Raw genomic sequence first — 21,477 nt, 5'->3', positions numbered from 1 at the left:
GCATCTTGTTCCAGTTATCCTGATCAAATACAAGTCTGAAGCTCATCTGGACTATTCACTGAAATCATAGGGGGGAATTGTAGACATAGATATGAGTCCTACCTTAGAAATACTAGTTTTATTAGTCTGAAGTGTAACAGAATTTTAAGAACTTCGGAGTGAGTAATGTATTCTACAGACAATGAAGAACCACTATTTTACTCTCTGAAACAGAACCAGATGCTTATTTGGTGAATCTCTTACCCTTAAAAAACAAAACAAAACAAAACAAACAAACTTAAAAACACCATAAAGAGTCTCCCTAAACACACAAAGAACGAAGAGAGATGCGAATGAGTCAATTGTTCTCTTCATCTTATAAGATCATCTTGTTTCTTAGTTCTTTACTCAGACCATGGGCAATTGAAATATGGCTAACTATTATCCTTAACCCTAGAGAGACACATGTATAAAGGGAATTAATAGCCAGTATCAACTTTCTTTTGAGGAAGCCACTAGTTAATAACTCTTAAGTGCTAGCATTAAAATATTGGTGGAAACTAAAGGTGGACTATATCTTAGAGTTAAAAACTGATAGAACATATAGTATAAACAATTTATCTGTATGTTTCTATACCTGAAACCAATGTTAAGAAACAATGCTTAACAAATAAATAAAATAAAATAAACAACTAACTTATATAAAACTTAAATAAAACATATAAACAAACACCGGGAAAGTTTATAGTTCCCCACAAAGTGCTTAGAATGTGACCCATTGCTTAAAAGGTAAGAAAATTTCATACTTAAAAACTCAGAACTCTTACTTACCATAATAAGGCAGGGGAAGGCTAGAGCCAAATAAATCGCAACTTACAAAACTGGAGAAACATGTGAACACAAAAGTCCCAGTTGGTTTGGGCAGATTCTTGGTGAAGAACTTCTAAAGAAAATAGTGCTAGGAAATAAACTGAATTATAGTTATCGAATTGACAAAATTGTACAAGAGATACTTAAAATTACAACTTCTACAGGATCAGTTATAGAAAGCTTACTCATATTATTATGGTATTTCTTATCATGCTAAATATCTGGTTACAATAGTAAATTTTGTAGCTACTGCATCTTTCCAGTAGGTTTTGGGCAGAGTAGTTTTTCTAAAATGAGCCAGAGATCGCTATTTTCAATAAACTTAATCTAAGCTTTTTAACTCTTTCCATTGCCTTGAACTTACTGAATAAACTTTAGCTTCCTACATTCATTATTACCCGTTAATTTATTTTTTGTTTTTGTTTTTTTATTTTTGTTTTTGTTTTTTATTTTAACTGCTATGCTAATTTGTTCTATATATAATTTTTTCAAACTGAAAAAAAGTATATTTTCCATTGCTCTTATTTCACTAATTACTAAGAGGATCTTGCTTCAAAATCTTATTCTAGCAACTCACATAGAGATATGTCACATTAAAATTATCTCTCTATATTATATATATAATTATATATTATTTATATATCAGTATGGTTAAATTTCTCAGACAGAATGAGATGTTTGGTCATTAGGTCTGGTTTTCCACAACTAAGTGTGTTTAGGAGGTCTGAACTATATCAGAGATTTGATATTTCACATGTTTGGTCCCCTCCCCAAACGGCGGTGTTTCTTAGATGGGCCAGTATTAGGCTCAGAGGTCTGGATGGCCCTTTTTGAAGGAGTGCAAGACCCAAGACCAGCACTATTTCTAGGCTTGTGGGGGCCAGGGGTAGGGGCAGGTCTCCGAGGCAAGCTACAGGGCTGCCGGCTCTGGCAAGGATCTAGGAGAAAGGCCAGGCTGGGAAGATCCTCCTCCTCCTCAGAGCCCTCTTTAGACCCAGGCAAAGGAATGCCAAGAGGGTCCTTTTCCAGGATGTTGTCAGCCCTACTGCCCAGGGTGGGGAGAACAGGGTGGGGACACTGGCTGGATTTGGGTTCAGAGGCTTCAATTGCCAACTGAATGACAGGCCTTGGAGTTTGTCCAGAAGAACCCGTTGGCACACAGGTGGCAGTGGCAGTGCTGGCCCTTGGCCTGTGGGCTTGGGTGGGTGTCGGGGCACCGTTGTTGGCTGCAATCCCCTCTGGATTTGAGTCCTTGGGGGTCTTCTGGTGGCAGGGATGAGCCTTCCCCATCTGCTCATCATGCAGGGCCTGCAGGTTCTCATCCATAAGCTGAGGGAAAGAGGGAAAAGTGGTAGATAAGAGAACAGTGTGTAGTGCTGAGTTATGTGGGGGATTATGTGACCCAAGTCTTCTAAGAAATGGATAACCTCAGTTTTCTGATGCCCAGCAGGTTCCTGATGGCCCACAGTCACTCCTTTCACCCCCATATCCATGTCTCTCCTCTCTGAGGTTCAATGGAGTCCCCTCCCTGAACTAACACTGCGGCTGCATCTTTCTCTTCACCTGTGTGGGGCTGAATCCTTCCACCTCTTCCAATTCCTTTGCCAGGACTGAGATATCCAACTGGGGATCTGGAGAGAGCAGGTGTCCCAGGAACCGATCGTCAATGATGGCCTCCACCTGGGCAGAAGGAAATAGGGTAAGGTTTACTAATGGGAGGAGTAGAGTAGAACAAACATACTCCATTCTCAGGCACAGTATGAGGGCCCAGATGGCTGTTCGCAACACATGATTATGAAAACTTAGGTGTTCATACATGAACACATGTGCCAAAAACATACACAGAAAGATATGTACACTCAACCATGGAAACTAAACCCAACCATGCACTAATGATTATACATACATAGGGGCATTTCTTTACAGCTTAGACACAGAAAACATTCATTCGATAACCCTGGACCATCCCAAGCTCCATCACCCCCCCCCAGCTACCTTGGTAACAAAGTCCTTCTGAGAGCACAGCTCATCCAGATAGCTCAGAATGTTTGGGTTAGACCAAGGTCTGGCCTCCTCCTCTAGATCTTTTCTGGTCTCTTCCATTTTGTGGTCCTTCAGAAGCTCGTCCATTATTTCTATATACTCTTGCACAGCTTCATCAGGGATCTCAGAAGGTGCCTGGGTCCTGGGGAGACTCTGATCCTTGGATTTTGGGGATAGAGGTACCAGGGCCTGTGGACTCGCATTCCTGGGGACACAGGCTAAGGAGAAGGCAGGAAGAAGAGGGTAAGGGACCCATATTCCTGCACAAACACATGACACTGAGGAAGAGTTAGGGGCAAGTTACCTGAAAGCTGTGTCAGGACCCCTGAACCCTTTGCCTGGAGTAGTGTTGAGGAGACCCTCAGTGTGAGGAGGGGACAAAGTGTCTGCAGGGCACCTAATCCCTATTCGGTGGAGTGTGTGAGGAACTGACAGAGTGAAGGACAAAGAGACACAGGTGAGCTGTAGAGCTGAGCTTGAGGACTGGGGAGGTTCTGAAGGCCAAAGACTCCTGTGAAGGGACAGACCCACAGGGTCCTCATCATTACCTGTGGCCTTTCCCTGTGGGTATAGGGTCCTACCTGACTGCTGGCCCACAGCTGGGGCTGGTGTCCCCTGAAGCTCAGGCTTTGGAAGGGTGGAGGATTGTAGGACCTGCTCCCCACTTCTGCACTGCAGCTTCGGTGCCTGCATCTGTTCCTCTGTTTCAAACTCCATGAACCTGGAGTGGGGGAGCACAATCCCTCTGAGAGAGTCCTAGCCTGACTCAAACAGAATCCAAGGCCATGCAGGGGCAAAGGAGAAGGGGACTTGGGGTTATTGTGGCTAAGTAACCCAGGACTGTTGATAATGGGGTAGGAGGTGAAATAAATCCCTGTGTACTCAGTACAGACTACATCTGTTGTAGGAATTTCAGGGCACCTAGGTCAAGGATGTAATGTCTGGGTCCCAAATTGAGGATGGGAAAAGCCTCGGGCCCCAGGGAGGGAGAAGCTTCTGCAGGGCAGGGCCTTTCTGGGTTTCAGGGCCCCTCTACTCTTGCCCTGACCCCACACAGGGACAGGAGAGGCCCCAGTAACCCCAGGCTTGCAGTCAACCAGGACCTCTTCAGCCTGAGCCCGAAGCCACACTCACTTTGCTGCCCTGCCATAGTAGATCTCTTGCTCAGACTTGCTTATGTGCTGCCATTCCTGCATCGCCTTTCCCAGGCCTTCCTCTACAGTCATAGTGGGCTTCAAGCGGCCCAGCGAGCGTAAGACCGGGCTAGAACATCACAGTCAGGGTCAAGTTTTGCCCCAACCATGTCTATCTCCACTCCTGTGCTAACAGCCCCTGACAGTCCTATTTACACTCCACCTTGGATTTTTATTTTCCACAATCCACCCTACTTATCATGCTAGTGTCTACCCTCAATTCTGAGAAGTGCTTTGAGATACCCCACCCCCACCCCAAGCCCTAGACAGAGATGGCCTCTCTCACCAATGTTCGCATGTGTTCAGATATTTTAATAGGAACTGAGAATTGTTCCTTAGTTTTCAGAGACTGGGCAAGGACTCTAATGAGGGTACTGAGTTGAGAATTAGATCAGGACTATATCACTATGGGGTACCGAGATTAGAACTACTCTGAAGGCATTTGTGAGGACATGTGGATAGTGAGGATGGACTCACTGTGCTTGCCTGAGTGGACACTATTCTGAATGTATTATCAACTGGAGGGTGACTCCTGTGTGTGTAGTCCCTGTCATATGGGGTCTGGTCAGTCCTGCAGCTGACCCAAAGACCTTTCCTGGGGTTTCTCCTTTCTCCCCTTCTGAAAAACTCCCATGAGCCTGAGGCTCCAATGGACTCACATGAGAAAGCAGGCAAAGGCTTCGGTGTCTGGTGTCTGAGTAAAGTACAATCCAGCCAGTGGCTTGTAGCACTGCCAGAGCCGGAAGTTCGCATAAACGCTCTGGGAACCGCCGACCTTTTCACGGAGGGCTTTTCTCTGAACGGGGGCCACATTATTGTCCCCAGATATCCACACGGTCTGGGGCCCACCATTAAATGGGAGCACGATGGGTGGCAACTGGGCCACTGGGGGTGGAGCTTGAGGACCAAAGTCACCCTGGACAGCCTGGGTAACACTAGAGGCTATGGTGGACACCATGATCTTCTTTACAGAAGATGCTGAAATAAGGGGTGCAGGATAATCAGGACCTCCGGGCAGAGATCCTGCTGCATCCCAGTTAGGTCTACCCTGCGTTTGGAAGGCAGGCTGTTTTGCTGATGCCACAAGCTCCGCCTCGGGTCCAACCTGGAAGATGAACACTCCAGGCTCAGGGTTATGGGGTCCATGTCCGGCAGCTCCTGTCACCTGGGATGTTGTGGGCAAAGGTGACAGCAAAACAGGGCCGCTGGGATTGACGACCAAGGTCATCGGAGGCGGCCCCCGAATCGGTTCCTGGGTAGGCAGCTGGACTGGCCCTGGATTGAGGAAGGGCAATACCCTTAAAGTTGAGCCAGACATCCCCAGGTTCAGGGTCATGTCTGGGATCAGATAAGGAAATGCTGTGGAGAGACAGAAAGGGAGCAATGAGAGTGAAGAGTGTACAGAAGGGAATGGACTCTTGTCTGACTATATACCCCTAGATGTCCTTCAGTCTCAGCTACTAAAGACCCTATGCCGGATAAAGGGAAGTGAACACTGACTCAGCCTTTGATTCCTGACTCCGTGGGATCCTTCACCTCAAGCTCTGTTATTGTTCATTCAGACCCAAAGTGTGAAGCATCTATGATAGGTGCACTGAGGGCCTGCACAGCCTTGATCTCTGCTCTACAGACTAATGGGAAATATGTTACTGTAATCTCGTCATAACCCTGAGGGTTAAAAGCCATGAGAAGCCACTAACAGTGGCAGAACCATCTCAACAATACACGATCAGCACCAAATAGGCTTTTGCCACCCATTTTAAACATTACACACTTCCTTAGTCTTACGGTCCACTTTAGTTTTCACTGGGTCCCTGAGTTTCATAAGTTTCAGCATGATGACATTAACAAATAAAAAGTTTAAATAATGCCTTATTCAGACTTTCATGGAAGATTTCATGAATTCTGTAGCTGCATGGTCATTTTAGGTTGAACATGGGTGACTCTGAGGACACACTTAACCCCTAACACCCATCTGAACAGGCTTACCTCCTTGAGAAATTATCCTAATTCACTCAGTCACAGACCACTGCCACTTATTACCCTTCACAAAGAAGAATATTGGGCCCAAGACTCAGAGTGAATTGTCCCGCAGATGCTCAGAATCAAAATGGCGGAGGCAGTTAACTAGTTGTTTTAATTTAAACTTCGGAATGTTGGGCCAATGGCATCCTGAACTTGGGGGGGGTCAGGAAGGCCTGGGGGGGCAGAACATTCCAGTAGGGCTTGGACAAGGGGGGTGTCAGAAAAGGGCCACAGTCATTAAGTTCCTTCAAACTATTCAATGGCAGCACAATTAGCACGGTAACTTTTAGCGACTTAGATTATTTGCAGGTACACTGTATACAGTTGGACTTGCAACTCTATTACTGCCTCTTCCATGAGCAAAGGTTTGTGGTTCTCTAAAACAGTCTACTTCCTCTCTCCTGCTAACCTAATTCAAAAGAGACTTCTCTTTCTCAGCAACTTTACAACACAGTCACTCATGACCTGCCACTAACAGTGGCTGAACCACCCCAACAATACACGATCAGCAACAAATAGGCTTTATGCCACTCATGTTAAACATTAGATGCTCTTTGTCAGGCTTTATGTCCACTTTATTTGTCACCGAGTCCCCAGGTTTCATGAATTTCAACATGATGACATTAGGGACAAAAAAATAATGCCTTAGTCAGACTTTCATAGATTTCCAGAGTTCTGTAGCTGCATGTTCATTTTAGGTGAACATGGGTGACACTGAGGACAAACTTGATCCCTCACACCCATCTGCATAGGCTTACCTCCTTGAGAAATTATACCAATTCACTCATTTACAGGCCACTGCCACTTATTATCTTTCACAAAGAAGAATATTAGGAACAAGATTCAAAGTGAACTGCTCCTGCAGATACTCAAAATCAAAATGGCGGAGGCAGTTGATCAATTTTTTGAATTTAAACTTCAGAATGTTTGGCCAAGGGCACCCTGAAGTTGGTGGAGGGGGGGGGCAGGAATGCCTGGGTGGCAGGACATTCCATGGGGCTTGGCCAAGGGGGGATGTCAAAAAAGGGCCTGAGCCATTACTTTCCTTCATACTATTCAATGGCAGCACAATTAGCATGGTAACATTTAGCCAATTAGATCATTTTCAGACACACTGCACAAAGGTTGGACTTGCTATTCTCTTTATTGCCTCTTCCATAAGTAAAGTTTTGTGGCCCTCAAAACAATCTACATCATCTCTCCTTCTAACCTACTTCAAAAGTGAATTCTCTTTCTCAGAAAACTTCACACCAAAGTGACTCATGATCAGCAATTAAAAGTGGATGAATCATCCCAACAATACAAGTTCAGCACCAAATAGGCTTTATGCCACTCATTTTAAATATTAGACACCCTTTCTCCGTCTTTCTGTCCATGTTAGCTGTCACTCAGTCCCCGAATTTTAAGAGATTCAATATGATGACATTAGAGACTAAAATGATCAAATAATGCCTGATTTAGACTTTAATGAAAGATTTCCAGAGTTCTGTAGCTTATTGTCATTTTAGGTTGAACATGCATGACAATGAGGACATACTTAACCCCTCACATCCATCTGCACATGCTTACCTCCTCAAGAAATTATCCCAATTCACTGGGTCAGGGGCCACTGCCACTTATTACTGTTCACAAATAAGAATATTGTAAACAAGTTTCAGAGTGAACTGCTCCCACAAATGCTCAGATTCAAAATGGCGGAGGCAGTTTTAGTTGTTTGAATTTAAACTTCAGAATGTTGTGCCAAGGGCATGCTGCAGTTATTGGGGGAGGGCAGAAAGGCATGGGTAGGAGAATATATCATTGGGCTTGGCCGAGGGGGTGTGTCAGACAAAGGAACAGAGCGATTACTTCCTTTCAAACTATTCAATGGCTGTATAATTGGCATGGTAAAATTTAGCCACTTAGATCATTCTCAGATACACTGCACAGAGGTTGGACTTACTATTCTCTTTAATGCTTCTTCCATAAGTAAAGGTTTTTGGCCCTCAAAACAGTCTACTTCCTCTCTGCTGCTAACCTACTTCAAAAGAGGCTTCTCTTTCTCAGCAAACTTCACACCACAGTGACTCTTGAGCAGCCACTAACAGTGGCTGGAGCATCCCAGCTCAGGGTTGGCTTTATGCCACCCATTTTAAACATTAGATATTTTTCCTCAGAATTTCTGTCCACTTTTGTTGTCACTGAGTCCCAGAGTTTCCTGAGTTTCCTGATGACATTAGAGATTAAATAGATCAAATAATGCCTGAGTAAGACTTTCATGGAAAATTTCCAGAGTTCTGTAGCTGCATGGTCATTTTAGGTTGAACATGGACACTGAGAACACACTTAAACCCTCATACTATCTTCAAAGGTTTACCTCCTCGAGAAATTATCTCAATTCATTGGGTCAGGGGCCACAACCACTTATTATAGTTCACAAATAAGAATATTGGGACCAAGATTGATAGTCAACTGCTCACACAAATATTCAGAATCAAAATGGTAGAGGAAGTTGTTTAATTGTTTGAATGTAAACTTCTGAATGTTGGGCCAAGGGCATACTGCAATTGGTGTGGGGGGGGCAGGAAGATATGGGATATAGGAAATATTTCATGAAGCTTGGCTGAGGGGGATGTCGGGCAAATGGCAAGAGCAAGTACTTTAATTCCAACTATTTAATGGCAGCACAGTTGGCGTGGCAACTTTTAACCACTTAGATCATTCTCAGATACACAGCACACAGGTTGGACTTGTATTCTTTTACTGCCTCTTTCATAAGTAAAGGTTTCTAGCCCTGAAAAATAGTCTATTCCTCTCTCCTACTTATCTAATTTAAAAGACACTTTGCTTTCTCAGCAAACTTCACATCACAGTGTCATATTATCAGCCAATAACAGTGGCTGAATCATCCCAACATCACACAGTCAGCACCAAATAGGCTTTATTCCACCCATTTTAAACATTAGACACTCTTCCTCTTTATGTCCACTTTAATTGTCACTGATCCTTGACTTTCATGAGTTTCAACATGATGACATTAGGGACTCAAAAGATCAAGTAATGACTGAGTCAGACTTTCATGGAAGATTTCCAGTGTTCTGTAGCTGCATGGTTACTTTAGGTAAACATGGGTGACACTGAGGACACACTTAACCATTCACACCCCTCTGTACAACCTTAACTCCTAGAGAAATTATCACAGTTCACTAGGTTAGAGGCCACTGCCACTTACTATCCTTCACAGAGAAGAATATTGGGACCAAGATTCAGATTTAACTGCTCATGCAGATGCTCAGAATCTAAATGTAGGAGGAAGTTGTTTAGTTTTTTGAATTTAAACTTCTGAATGTTGGGACCAGGGGATAATGCAGTTGGTGTTGGGGTGTCAGGAAGGCCTGGGTGGGTGCATATTCCATGAGGCTCAGCTGAGGGGGGTGTCAGGCAGGCAAATGGCAAGAGCCAGTACTTTCCTTCAAACTCTTATAGGCAGCACAATTGGCATGGCAACTTTTAGCCACTTAGATCATTCTCAGATACACTGCACACAGGTTGGACTTGCTATTTTCTTTACTGTCTCTTACATAAGTAAAGGTTTGTGACCCTCAAAACAGTCTACTTCCTCTCTACTATTGAACTACTTTAAAAGAGATTTCTCTTTCTCAGCAAACTTCACACCATGGTGACTCATGACCAGCCAATAAAAGTTGCTGAACAATCCAACAATACACGTTCAGCAACAAATTGGCTTTATATCACCCATTTTAAACATTAGACACTCTTTCTCAGTCTTTATAAGAAATACTGATTTGTCACTGAGTCCCTGAGTTTCATGAGTTTCAACATAATGACATTAGCAACTAAAAAGATCAAATATTGTCTGAGTCAGATTTCATGGAAGATTTCCAGAGTTCTGTAGCTGCATGGTCATTTTAGGTTGACTATGGGTGACACTGAAAATACATTTAACCTCTCACACCCATCTGCATAGGCTTACCTTCTTGAGAAATTATCCGAATTCTATGGGTCAAGGGCCACTTCCACTTATTAATCTTAACAAAGAAAATATTGAGAGCAAGATTCAGAGTAAACTGCTCACACAGTTGCTCAGAATCAAAATGGCAGGGGCATTTGTTTAGTTGTTTGAATTTAAACTTCAGAATGTTGGGCCAAGACCACCCTGTAATTGGTTGGGGGGCAGGAAGGCCTAGGTGAGAGAATATTCCATGGGGCTTGGCTGTTGGGGGAGCAGTGTCAGGAAAAGGGCCAGAGCCATTACTTTCCTTCAAACTATTCAATGGCGCACAATTGGCATGGCAACATTTAGCCACTTAGATCATTCTCAAATACACTGAACACAGATTGGACTTGTTATTCTCTTTAGTGCCTCTTCCATAAGTAAAGGGTTCTGTCCCTGAAAAACAGTCTACTTACTCTCTCCTGTTCACCTCCTTCAGAAGAGACTTCTCTTTCTCAGCAAACCTCACACCACAGTGACTCATGATCAGCAACTAACAGTGGCTAGATAATCCCAACAATACACTATCAGCACCAAATAGGCTTTATGCCACCCATGTTAAACATTAGACACTCTTCCTCAGTCTTTCTGTCCATTTTGTTGTCACTGAGTCCCTGAGTTTCAATATGATGACATTAGGGACTACAATGATAAATAATACCTGAGTCAGACTTTCATGGAAGATATCCAGAGTTTATTTTAGGTTGAACATGCGTGACGCTGAGGATATACTACACTTAACCCCTCACAACCATCTGCACACGCTTAACTCCTTGCGAAATTATCCCAATTCACTGGTTCAGGAAACACTGCCACTTATTAAGCTTCACAATGAAGAATATTCGGAACAAGATCCAGAGTGATCTGCTCACGCAGATGTTCAGAATCAAAATGGCGGGGGCAGTTTTGTTTTTTGAATTTAAACTTCCGAATATTGGGCCAAGTGCACCCTGCAGTTGGTGGGGGGGGGGGCAAAAAGGCTTGAGTTAGAGAACATTCCATGGGGCTTTGCTGAGGGGGGTGTCAGGCAAAGGGCCAAAACCATTTCTTTCCTTCAAACTATTCAAAGGCGCACAATTGGCATGTTAACTTTAGCCACTTAGATCATTCTCAGATACATTGCATGCAGGTTGGACTTTCTCTTCTCTTCACTGAATCTTTCATAAGGAAATGTTTGTGACCCTTAAAAGCAGTCTACTTCCTCTCTCCTGCTAATCTACTTCAAAAGAGACTTATCCTTTTCAGCAAACTTCACACCACAGTGACTCCTCAACCCATGGAATATGAAAGTCCAAAAAGTCTGGTACTACTCAATGCAGATTTTTTGGTTGCTGTTTGCACATATATTTCCAAGGTTCAGTCCCTCTGTCTTCAGGTGTTTCCTGGAACTGATAATTCTGTAATTTCAGAGCAGACTTACTTTACTAAATATTTTTAATTGATTTTTAAAATAATATATATTTTTATGCACCATGGTTACAAACATGTTTGCAGAGGTTTCAGTTATAACAAAGGAACACCCATTTCAGTTTAAAAATAAAACTAGAAACAAAATGTCTCTCAGCATCATTTTGTCCATGATTTAAAAACCCGAATTCAGATTTTTTATATAATATTGGTGACAGTGGTAGGAAACAAATTTCTAAATTTCCAATTTTCAACAAATTAGTAAGTGATCTCCAAAGTCTCAATCTGAAATTATTTGAGATTTGACATTCCTATATTCCTTTTCACCACCAATGTCCCCCTTTACTAAAAGTTTTTGCCCTTTCAGGCATTGACATGTATCCTCAAGTTTCACACAGCTACCAGATCCAAAGCAGCTACTTCTTTTCAGTCTCAGCAAAGTGAGAACTATTTTTTGTCTTAGCATATGTTTTAATCAAGGAATATCTGTGCATAGCTCAGACCTAAGTTTTCCAGGGATAGAGGTGTTGATAAATGTTCTTCAAATTTCTTTGGTTAAAAGAATGCTTTAAGTCACAGAGAACCACTTTTCTGTTTAGTTGATATATTGCTTTAGTTGATATATATTATGCACTGAAGCCCATAGGCAACTTATAGTGATTATTTTTAGTTGTTTTCTCACCTTAAAAATGTATATATTGCACTGCATTAGTTGACATGTGCAATGATTTATTTATACAAGGAACATGGCATATCTGTTTTTTAGGAGGCCAGATCTGAACACAGTGTTAGGACATTTGTCTTGCAAGCAACAGATCCAAGATAGAAGGTGGTTCAAATCCTTGCACCTCATATGGTCCCCCAAGCCTGCCAGTGTCTCCTAAGAGCTCTTACAATTCAATGAAACTTTACAGTCATCTTCCTGAATTTGTAAACAGTATAATTTAAGTGCTACCATAAGTTAATAGCCTGATTACTCCTGATATATATCTTCCATATATAATTATGGAAGATAAAATTCTATATATAATTTAATAATATATTTAATATATTTTATATTATATAAATATATAAAATATATAAATAGAATATATAAATATATAAGTATATATAAATATATAAGTATATATACTTATATAAATATATACGTATATGTATACATATATACATATACGTATATATTTATATATTATAATAATGTATAATAATATTATGATATATTATGTATATATAAATATGCATATATTATATAAAATATATAATATATAGAATTTTATCTTCCATAATTCTCTACATTTGCTTATATCTCCAATTTTTGGGGTGATTATGTTAGCTCAAAACCTAGTCCTGATTGATTAAAAAGTCTTTGAATTTTTGGTTGACTTTTATCTTTTTTGAGATAGTGGGGTAATAGATTTCATACTTTTTATCAGTGAAATTGAAACTTGAAGTCCTGGTTTGAAGAAATAGTTCAACAGGGAAGGTGCTTGCTTTTCATAAAGTAAATATGGTTTTATCTGCATAACATACTTTCCCCTGAGCACTATCAGGAGTTATCTCTGAATACAGAGCCAGGAGTAAATCCTGAGTAATAATGGATGCGGCCTAACTCATTCCCCCAAAATAAAACCTGGAAAATTTATGTCACTTTTTAAAGTGGAATTTACATATTACATGGAAGCATTTTATAAATTTGGAAAGTACTTTTAGTTAGATCACAGCCCTATTTTTAATAGTTAGTGACATGCAGTACATCTCTAGTGAGCACACATAAAACATATTCCTGATTTATGAATATCTTCCAGCAGAATGGTTATGATTATTTCCCTAAGTATCACCAAAAGCTTAACATTCAATTTAGGATCTTTTACTAAATTAACTGTGTAAATGCAATAGTTTTTGATAAATGCATAATGAGTGACATGAATTCATCACTATGGTATCAAAAGTAATATATTCACTATCCTAGAGATCCAGTGTTCTATTTAAGCATCTGTCCTCCACCTGAAGTTGTTTTATAATACATTTTTATGCTCATACGGTCATATAATACAAGTTCATTTATAGAAAGAAAGATGAGAGACATAGAAATAGTACAGCAGGTGAAGTGTTTTCCCTATATATAGCTACCTTGGGTTCAATCCTAGGCACCCCATACTTTCCCCCGAGCACAACACGGTGTGGTTCTTAAATCCACAGTCAGAAGTAAGCCCTAATCTATCTAGGGTATCTCAACCCACACACAAAAAATAGGGATTAGAGTAATTAACCCATTTTTGCAATTATACTTGAAAGTATGTTTTAATAAATTTCTGACATACCTCCTTTATTTAAAACCATTCTATTTCTTAAAACTATGATCCTGTTAGTTTTTATGTTTTCATGAATTCCTTATCCTAATTTATTATTATACAATTGAAAGAAATACTTTCAACTTCCTGAGATAATATTTCCAATTAAACTTAAATTTAAAGGGAATAAAAACAGTTTGGTCAAACAAAAAATGCAAGGCTTGCACATTTTTATGCAATATTGTTCAGATAAAATGGAATAATTGAGGAAAACATGTTTGGGTAACAGCTGCTTTCTTCAACTTGTATTGCATGAAACAAAGAGTGTGAGAGTGTTTCCCATTAATAGTTTCCATTGTGTGTGAATTACCCTGAATATCCAATACATTTTATTCAGCAGTGTCTCATTAAAACCAAGGCAACTGAAGTTTGTAGGCCATCATTTTCTATGCTACATTGAATATGCAAACTAATTTTGAAAGGCATGAGGCACCTGCACCACAGATTTCAAAGGAATTTACATAATAAATATAGTACAACTTTAAGCTTGCCTTGTAGAGGACACTGATAGATGTGTAAGCAGTTTTATATGAGAGTCCTGCATAGCAAAATTTGTTTTAGAGTTGAAATTCAGGGTCAGGGTAGGACAAACTATCTATTATAGGATAAACATTTTATGTAAGCAAGCATCCCATATGAAAGCATTGAAACCTCATTTTCTATGTAACTGGGAACACTTATTCTACCAGCCAATTTTGAATTATTTATTTGAATTTATATGTAATTAACCAATTATGAGCAGAAAAGGTATAAAATAATTTTAGCATAAAAAGAAATAAAATTACATCCTTTCAACCATTGTGAACACTTATTGTGTTTATCATTTAATTTTTCTATTCTTTTAAGAAAGGAACAAACAATATGCAGTAAATTTGTTATGTACCCTCTAAGAAGGTAGACTAGAGCCAGAGAGATAGCATGGAGGTAGGATGTTTGCATTGCATGCAGAAGGACGGTGGTTCAAATCCCAACGTCTCAGATGGTCCCCTGAGCCTGCTGGGAGTGATTTTTGAATGCAGAGTCAAAAGAAGCCCCCTGAACGCTGCCGGGTGTGACCCAAGACCCAACCCCCCCCCCCAAAAAAGAAGGTAGTCTAGCCTAGACTCTCTAGATGATGCAAGGGTACCTGGAAACATTGGCAGAGGGAAGGTAACACTGAACTGGTGTTGGAACACTGTATGAATGAAAGAACTCTATCCTTTGTAAATGATTTCATAAATGTAAATATTATATTTGTAAATCACAGCGACTTAATATAAATAAAAATGCTTAGGGGCCAGAGAGATAGCACAGAGATAGGGCATTTGCCTTGTACACAGCTGACCCAGGATAGACCTGGTTTAGTTTCTTTGCATCACATATGGTCCCCCAAGCCTGCTGGGAGCAAATTCTGAGCCCAGAGCTGGTAGTAACCCCTGAGCGCTGCTGAGTGTGGCCTCAAAATCAATAAAATAAAATGAAAATTACATCAAGTTTATGTGTATATAATCTTATAGTCATACACATTGATAGACAAATAATAAACTATTAGTAATCCATCAGAATGTAGCTCTAATAAATATATATCTCCTTTTAAGGAAATGAAAACACAGAAAACCGATTAACAAAATTAATTATTTTTTTTTATGCTGAGTGAAATAAGTCAGAGAGAGAGAGAAAAACGCAGAATGGTCTCACTCATCTATGGGTTTTAAGAAAAATGAAAGACACCCTTGTAATAATAATTTTCAGACACAAAAGAGAAAAGAGCTGGAAGTTCCAGCTCACCTCAGGAAGCTCACCACAAATAGTGATGAGTTTAGTTAGGGAAATAACTACATTTTGAACTGTCCTAATAACGAGAATGTATGAGGAAAATGGAGAGCCTGTCTAGAGTACAGGTGGGGGTCGGGTGGGGAGGAGGGAGACTTGGGACATTGGTGATGGGAATGTTGCACTGGTGATGGGTGGTGTTCTTTACATGACTGAAACCCAAACACAATCATGTATGTAATTAAGGTGTTTAAATAAATTAAAAAAAAATAAAAAAATAAAAAAAAATTAATTATTTTTGAGAACCCAAAGAAAGCCTTTTTTTCCTAAATGAATCACAAAGTGATTTATTTGTAGTTTAGAAAGTTAACATCATTTATATAGACATTGAACATGTGAACTAATACATAACTAATATTTTATTCTACATAAAAAGCACCAGGTTTTATAGACAAGAACAGTTAGGAAATGCTTATTTTTCTGAATTAAGGTCTATGCATAATGTAATTTGGTGGTAAATTGAAAGAATACTCATAATAAAGCAAAGGACTTTTTCCTATATTTGTCTCCTATAATATGAAATGATGTCTTCAGTAGAATAAGTATCAATTATAATGTGTCAAAAATATAAGAAGTTTGAAAGTAAAAAAAGAATTTGCTGGTTAAACAATTCTTTATGAACTTAGTCCAGATTGTTTTTTCAAAATAGGTGAACAAGTATAAATTTCCACTAGCAGTGAATGAGAATTTCTTTCTCCCCATTTTCATCAGCACTTGATCTTGTTCTTTATATGGGCCAATCTCTGTAGCATGCAGTGATATTTCATTGTTTTGATTTGCATGTTCTTGATAATTAATTATGTGTAATGTTTTTCATGTGCCTTTTGGTTATCTGTAATTGTCCGTTGAGAAAAATATATGCTCTCTTTCTTTCCATGTTTTGATGTGATTTGATGTTCTTTGTTTTGTTGTTGTTGATAAGTTCTACCAGTGAATATATATATATATGTATATATATATACATATATATATATGTCTCAGTAGTAGAATATTTTCTTTGGACATCTGCTATGTCCAGTTGTTTCATAACATGGCTTTCACCATTTTTTTTCTTTTTTTTAATTTTTTTCTTTTTTTCTTTTTTTAATTTATTTAAACACCTTAATTACATACATGATTGTGTTTGGGTTTCAGTCATGTAAAGAACACCACCCATCACCAGTGCAACATTCCCATCACCAATGTCCCAAGTCTCCCTCCTCCCCACCCGACCCCCGCCTGTACTCTAGACAGGCTCTCCATTTTCACCATTTTTATATAACTAAAATGTTAGGTCAGAGATATAGTGCAGTAGATAAGGTGTTAAATTTGCACATGCCGACCCATATTTTAATCTCAATACTTCATGTGAATCACAGTGTACTTCCAGGGGTGATCTCATAGCAGAGAGAGGATCTCAGCTCTGAGATTCCAAAGGAAGCCAGAACTCACAGAAGCTCTTAGTAAACCATGCTGAGTTTGGAGGCTTTTTAATACTATTTGATGTAGTTGTGGTGGTTCCTGGCACACTGCAGGTTTAGAGAAGCACCACAATCTTGGAAACTATCAATAAATTATTCAATGTAGTTGCCTTATATCAACAGGAGTGGACCCATAAGCACCACTTTAGTTTAAATGATAAAAGGTGATTTATAAATGTATATACATATTCATAAACTCTTAGATTAAACATTTTTCAGATAAGATACTGTGTTCAGTGAAAGACTAATCAGTGATAATTACTAGTAACTTCTAAGAAGTCATTAATCTTGGATTATTTTATCATTGTTACATGTAAGAAACTATTGCAAAGCTTGGAAATATTTAAACAGTTGGAAAATTTTGAAAAGTTCACATATGGTTTAATGTAATTTCTTCTTGATAACTATTAGATATCCTATTTAAAAAGCAATGGATATGTATCATCTCTACTTTCTTCTAAGATTAATATAGATAAAAGGTCCCTTACTTTGAAGAATCATCAGTGCTATTTAGGATACATCAAATTCATCTACACCATATATTTGAACAAATAGAAGCTGCACATCAGTTAAATTTTAAGGCATACTTAACAAAAATGGAAATTTCTGGAGTCAGTGAATAGCAACATATAAGATTAACAGCGATAAATAAAAATAGAAAACCCTAGAAAAACACATCAAAATTTTGGACAATGAATGTTGTCATAAATGTGGAAACAATTAAAATTGAAATATTTAAGATAAATTACATATTGTATATATTTCTATGTACATACAATCATTCTTTAAAGGGAGTAATTCATGGGAATTTAATATTTTTAGATAAAGACGGAAATCTCTCTTTTTGGAACCTAATGCAGAGGGAAAAGAAAAGTTGTCTAGTGGATGAGGAATTAGCATAGGTCAAAGTTGAACATATAAATATATTAAGTAAAAAAGGGTCTCTTCTATGACTCAATGCAAAATGGCTGGTTTACACAGATGAAATTAATTTAAGCTATTTTTCTGAAATAGCTAATTAAACCTAAAGTATATTTGTATTCAAAACTTGAATACAATTACAATCAAGAAAAAAATGTTTGAATAGTTGAAGGTCTAACTTTAGTTTCAGTTTTGCATATATTGACGACTCGAGATTTAAAAATCTTACTCTTAAAATTACATTCTTACATTTATGCTTAATGTATATGTGTAATTAGAGAATTTTCTTAATTAAATATTTTTTATAATTTTGTGAGAATTGAAATATCAAAAATAGTTATAAAATTATAAAATTTTATAGTTATCGTAGTTAATTCTCATTAGACTATTTGAATGAAACAATTTAAAGACTTAAGTGCTGGTAATATTCTACAACAATGTTAAATATTTAAGCATTTTCTGGAGTAAAAATTAGCAAACTGTGGATGTGTAAGTGAAACAAACTATTTGCCAATATAAGTAGCTCTAAATTGAAACAGAAATTTAATTAAAAGGAACCAAAATTAAATTCTGTAATTAAAAGCAACTAAAATAGTTGCCATGTGCTTAATGAAATTGTAGAGATTTTAAGTCTGCTCAAATGAAAAGGAAATGCAAAACTAAAAGTGCTATTTAGTAGGAGCTGAGGGAGTCAGTTTAGTTTAATCATTTGGGTTACTTTCTAAACAAGATTTATTTATAAAATGAAGTGCTTCAATTCTTGGGTGCCCTTATTACACCAGCAGAAGTTGTCGTTGAATACTGGCAATTGCCTCTAGAAGGATTCCACCCACTTTTGGAGTATTAGACTCTTACCCCAGTTTATATATCTTTTCTTTTTCCGGCAAAATCATGCAACTTGAACTAGCTAGTACTGCCTACAGTTAGAGGGGGAGATAAAGGAGGCATCAAGACCAAACAGGTGCAAGACTACTAGGTAGTGGGTTGGATACAGAGGGGACCACATATTCTAGCCGCCCTGGGGGTGAGGGAAGAGGAAATGGGAGGTAGGACAAAAACGGAGGTGTAGGGAGGACAACTTGGTGATGGGAATCCCCCCTGATTCTATGTAAATATGTACCTAAAATGTTATTGTCAACAATATGTAAGACACTATGATCAAAATAAAAATTATATTTAAAAAAAATATCAAATTCAGACAGTCCAACTGGAACACTGGATCAAAACTTTTTCTCATTTTAGAAAATTAGGATTAAACTGATCTTTTAAAATCATTTAGATATATAATAAAATAGTTAATATATCCATTCAAATAAAAATCTTGAGCTTTGGGTTTTCAAATGATCTAATCATTAACACCAGAAAAATCAATATTTAATTGATAATATACAGAAAATATAAAAGTTTATAATTTAAGGAGATGTTCTATGCAGAGAAGAAAGCACATCTAAAAATATTTATCCTTATCATTTTTATTTAGTGTCCAGCTAAAATATTCTGAATGAATAAATTTCAATTGTGTAATAATTATATTTTGTAGAGTAGTTCTATTTTGTTATAGTAAATTAAAAAATAATAAAAGTTTGAACAGGAAAAATGTCAATAAAAATAGCAAGGTGCAAAGAAGCTATGGTTGAAAAACTGCAAACACTAGAAAAGGAATGAACATATTTTATCATTAAAATAATGCTGATAAAGTAGAAATCATAATTATTTTAATAAGTGACTTCCAGTGATAAATGTATGATACACTTTTTCCAAATTATAACAAAATTTGTTTTATTAACAACTAGATTACTAAAAAATATGAAAAATAAATGGTCATGGATTTACAGTTGATGAAAATAATAGCATTAATCATAGGGATTTTAGTATTAACATGTTTCTGTTTTTGTTTTTAAGGTTTCTTTTTTTTACCACAGCTAACAGTGCCCAGGACTTTCTTCTGGCTCTGTGCTACAAGATCATTGCAGCAAAACTCTTTAGAATATTGGATGAAGGGAAAAAACATCAAGGTCTCCTGCCAAATTTTTTCTTGCTGTATTGTTTCTCTGAATCAGTTATTAAATTTTTTGGGTTTTGGGTTTTTTTTTGGGGGGGGGGAGAGGGTCATACCCAGTGGCCTCAGAGGTTTATTTCAGGTTCTGAGCTCAGCAATTACTCCTGGCAGTGCTCAGGTGCCCATATGTGATGCGGGATGCTGAAGATCAAATCTGAGTCCGCATTGTGCAGTGCAAGCTCCCTATAACTTGTACTATCACTCTAACTGCAATGAACCAAGTACTGTTTTTTTTTTTTAATAATATCTTTATTTAAACACCTTGATTACAAACATGATTGTGGCTAGGTTGCATTCATGTAAGAACACCCCCTCCTTTCACCAGTGCAACATTCCCACCACCAATGTCCCAAATCTCCCTCCACCCCACGCCCACCTGTACTCTAGACAAGCTTTCCACTTCCCTCATTCATTCATATGGTTATGATAGTTTTCAGTGTAGTTATTTCTCTAACTGCACTCACCACTCTTTGTGGTGAGCTTGATGAAGTGATTTAGAATTTCCAGCTTTCCTCTCTCTGTCCTTAAAAAAAAGTAGAGAGAAGACCTTACTAAACCTTCTGCTAGGACTTTAATGAGTTCATCGGTAATTCAATGATTTTCAAAAATATACTTGCTACATAACTTTTTATTCTTTCTCTTCCATCTCTTTAGGTTTTTTTTTCTATTTTTTAAATAACTTTTCCTTTGTTCTGCCTGAAACAAATGTATTATGATAAATTGTTCAACTATGTAATGTATTTTCTTTATATAATAAAAAATTAAGAAAAGAACCCAAAGATAACAGAAAAGGTTTTTTTTTCTTTTTGTTTTTGTTTTTTTTTAGTTTGCTTGGTTATTTTTTGTTTTGGGGCCACACCCGGTGACACTTAGGAGTTAGCCTGGCTATGCACTAAAAATTTGCTCCTGACTTTGGAGGGCCATATGGGACTCCAGGGATAGAACCCAGGTCTGTCCTTAGTCAGCCCCAAGCAAGGAAAATGTCCTACAACTATGCTATCGCTCTAGCTCCAACAGGAAAGTTTTTATAGAACAACCAGTATTCCAGAATTGTCTCAATAGTATACTCTGAGAATAGCTAAGGGAACACAGTGAAATTTTATTTAAAAATATGCAATCTTGGGGCTGGAGCAGTGGCAAAAGTGGTAAGGTGTTTGCCTTGCATTCACTAACCTAGGGTGATCACGATTTGATCCCCTGGTGTCCCATATGGTCCCCCAAGCCAGGAGCAATTTGTGAGCACATAGCCAGGAGTAACCCCTGAAAATCACTGAGTATGGTCAAAAAAAACAAAAACAAACGAACAAAAAGGCAATTTAATGTCTCTGAACTAGCAGTAGGACTATAAAGCATATCTGTTGAC

At 38.3% G+C, this 21,477-nt stretch overlaps 1 protein-coding gene across 1 annotated transcript; it reads right to left on the bottom strand.

Annotated features, from left to right (window-relative positions):
- Positions 1-1,599: 1,599 nt before the first annotated feature.
- On the bottom strand, positions 1,600-5,421 carry LOC126015969 (NUT family member 2F-like). Its single transcript, XM_049778497.1, has 6 exons — positions 4,745-5,421; positions 4,027-4,155; positions 3,197-3,613; positions 2,845-3,097; positions 2,413-2,529; positions 1,600-2,178 (listed from the first exon to the last, which is right to left on the bottom strand). The coding sequence occupies exons 1-6, from the start codon at positions 5,419-5,421 to the stop codon at positions 1,600-1,602; spliced, it is 2,172 nt and encodes a 723-aa protein (XP_049634454.1).
- Between the last annotated feature and the right edge of the window lie 16,056 nt (positions 5,422-21,477).

The sequence above is a fragment of the Suncus etruscus genome, chromosome 8 (assembly GCF_024139225.1).
Source record: "Suncus etruscus isolate mSunEtr1 chromosome 8, mSunEtr1.pri.cur, whole genome shotgun sequence".
Classification (NCBI taxonomy): Eukaryota; Metazoa; Chordata; class Mammalia; order Eulipotyphla; family Soricidae; genus Suncus; species Suncus etruscus.
Note: the sequence above shows the minus strand (reverse complement) of the source record. Positions and strands in the feature narration are given on the sequence as shown.

Bases quoted from the DNA above. Each gene is read 5' to 3' on its own strand.
- LOC126015969 (XM_049778497.1), bottom strand. From the start codon at position 5,421: ATGACCCTGAACCTGGGGATGTCTGGCTCAACTTTAAGGGTATTGCCC. The intron at 4,156-4,744 runs GTGAGTCCATTG...GTGATGTTCTAG, and splicing joins GCCTTTGCCTGCTTTCTCAT to CCCGGTCTTACGCTCGCTGG. The intron at 2,530-2,844 runs GTAGCTGGGGGG...CCTTCTGCCCAG, and splicing joins AGAAGGACTTTGTTACCAAG to GTGGAGGCCATCATTGACGA.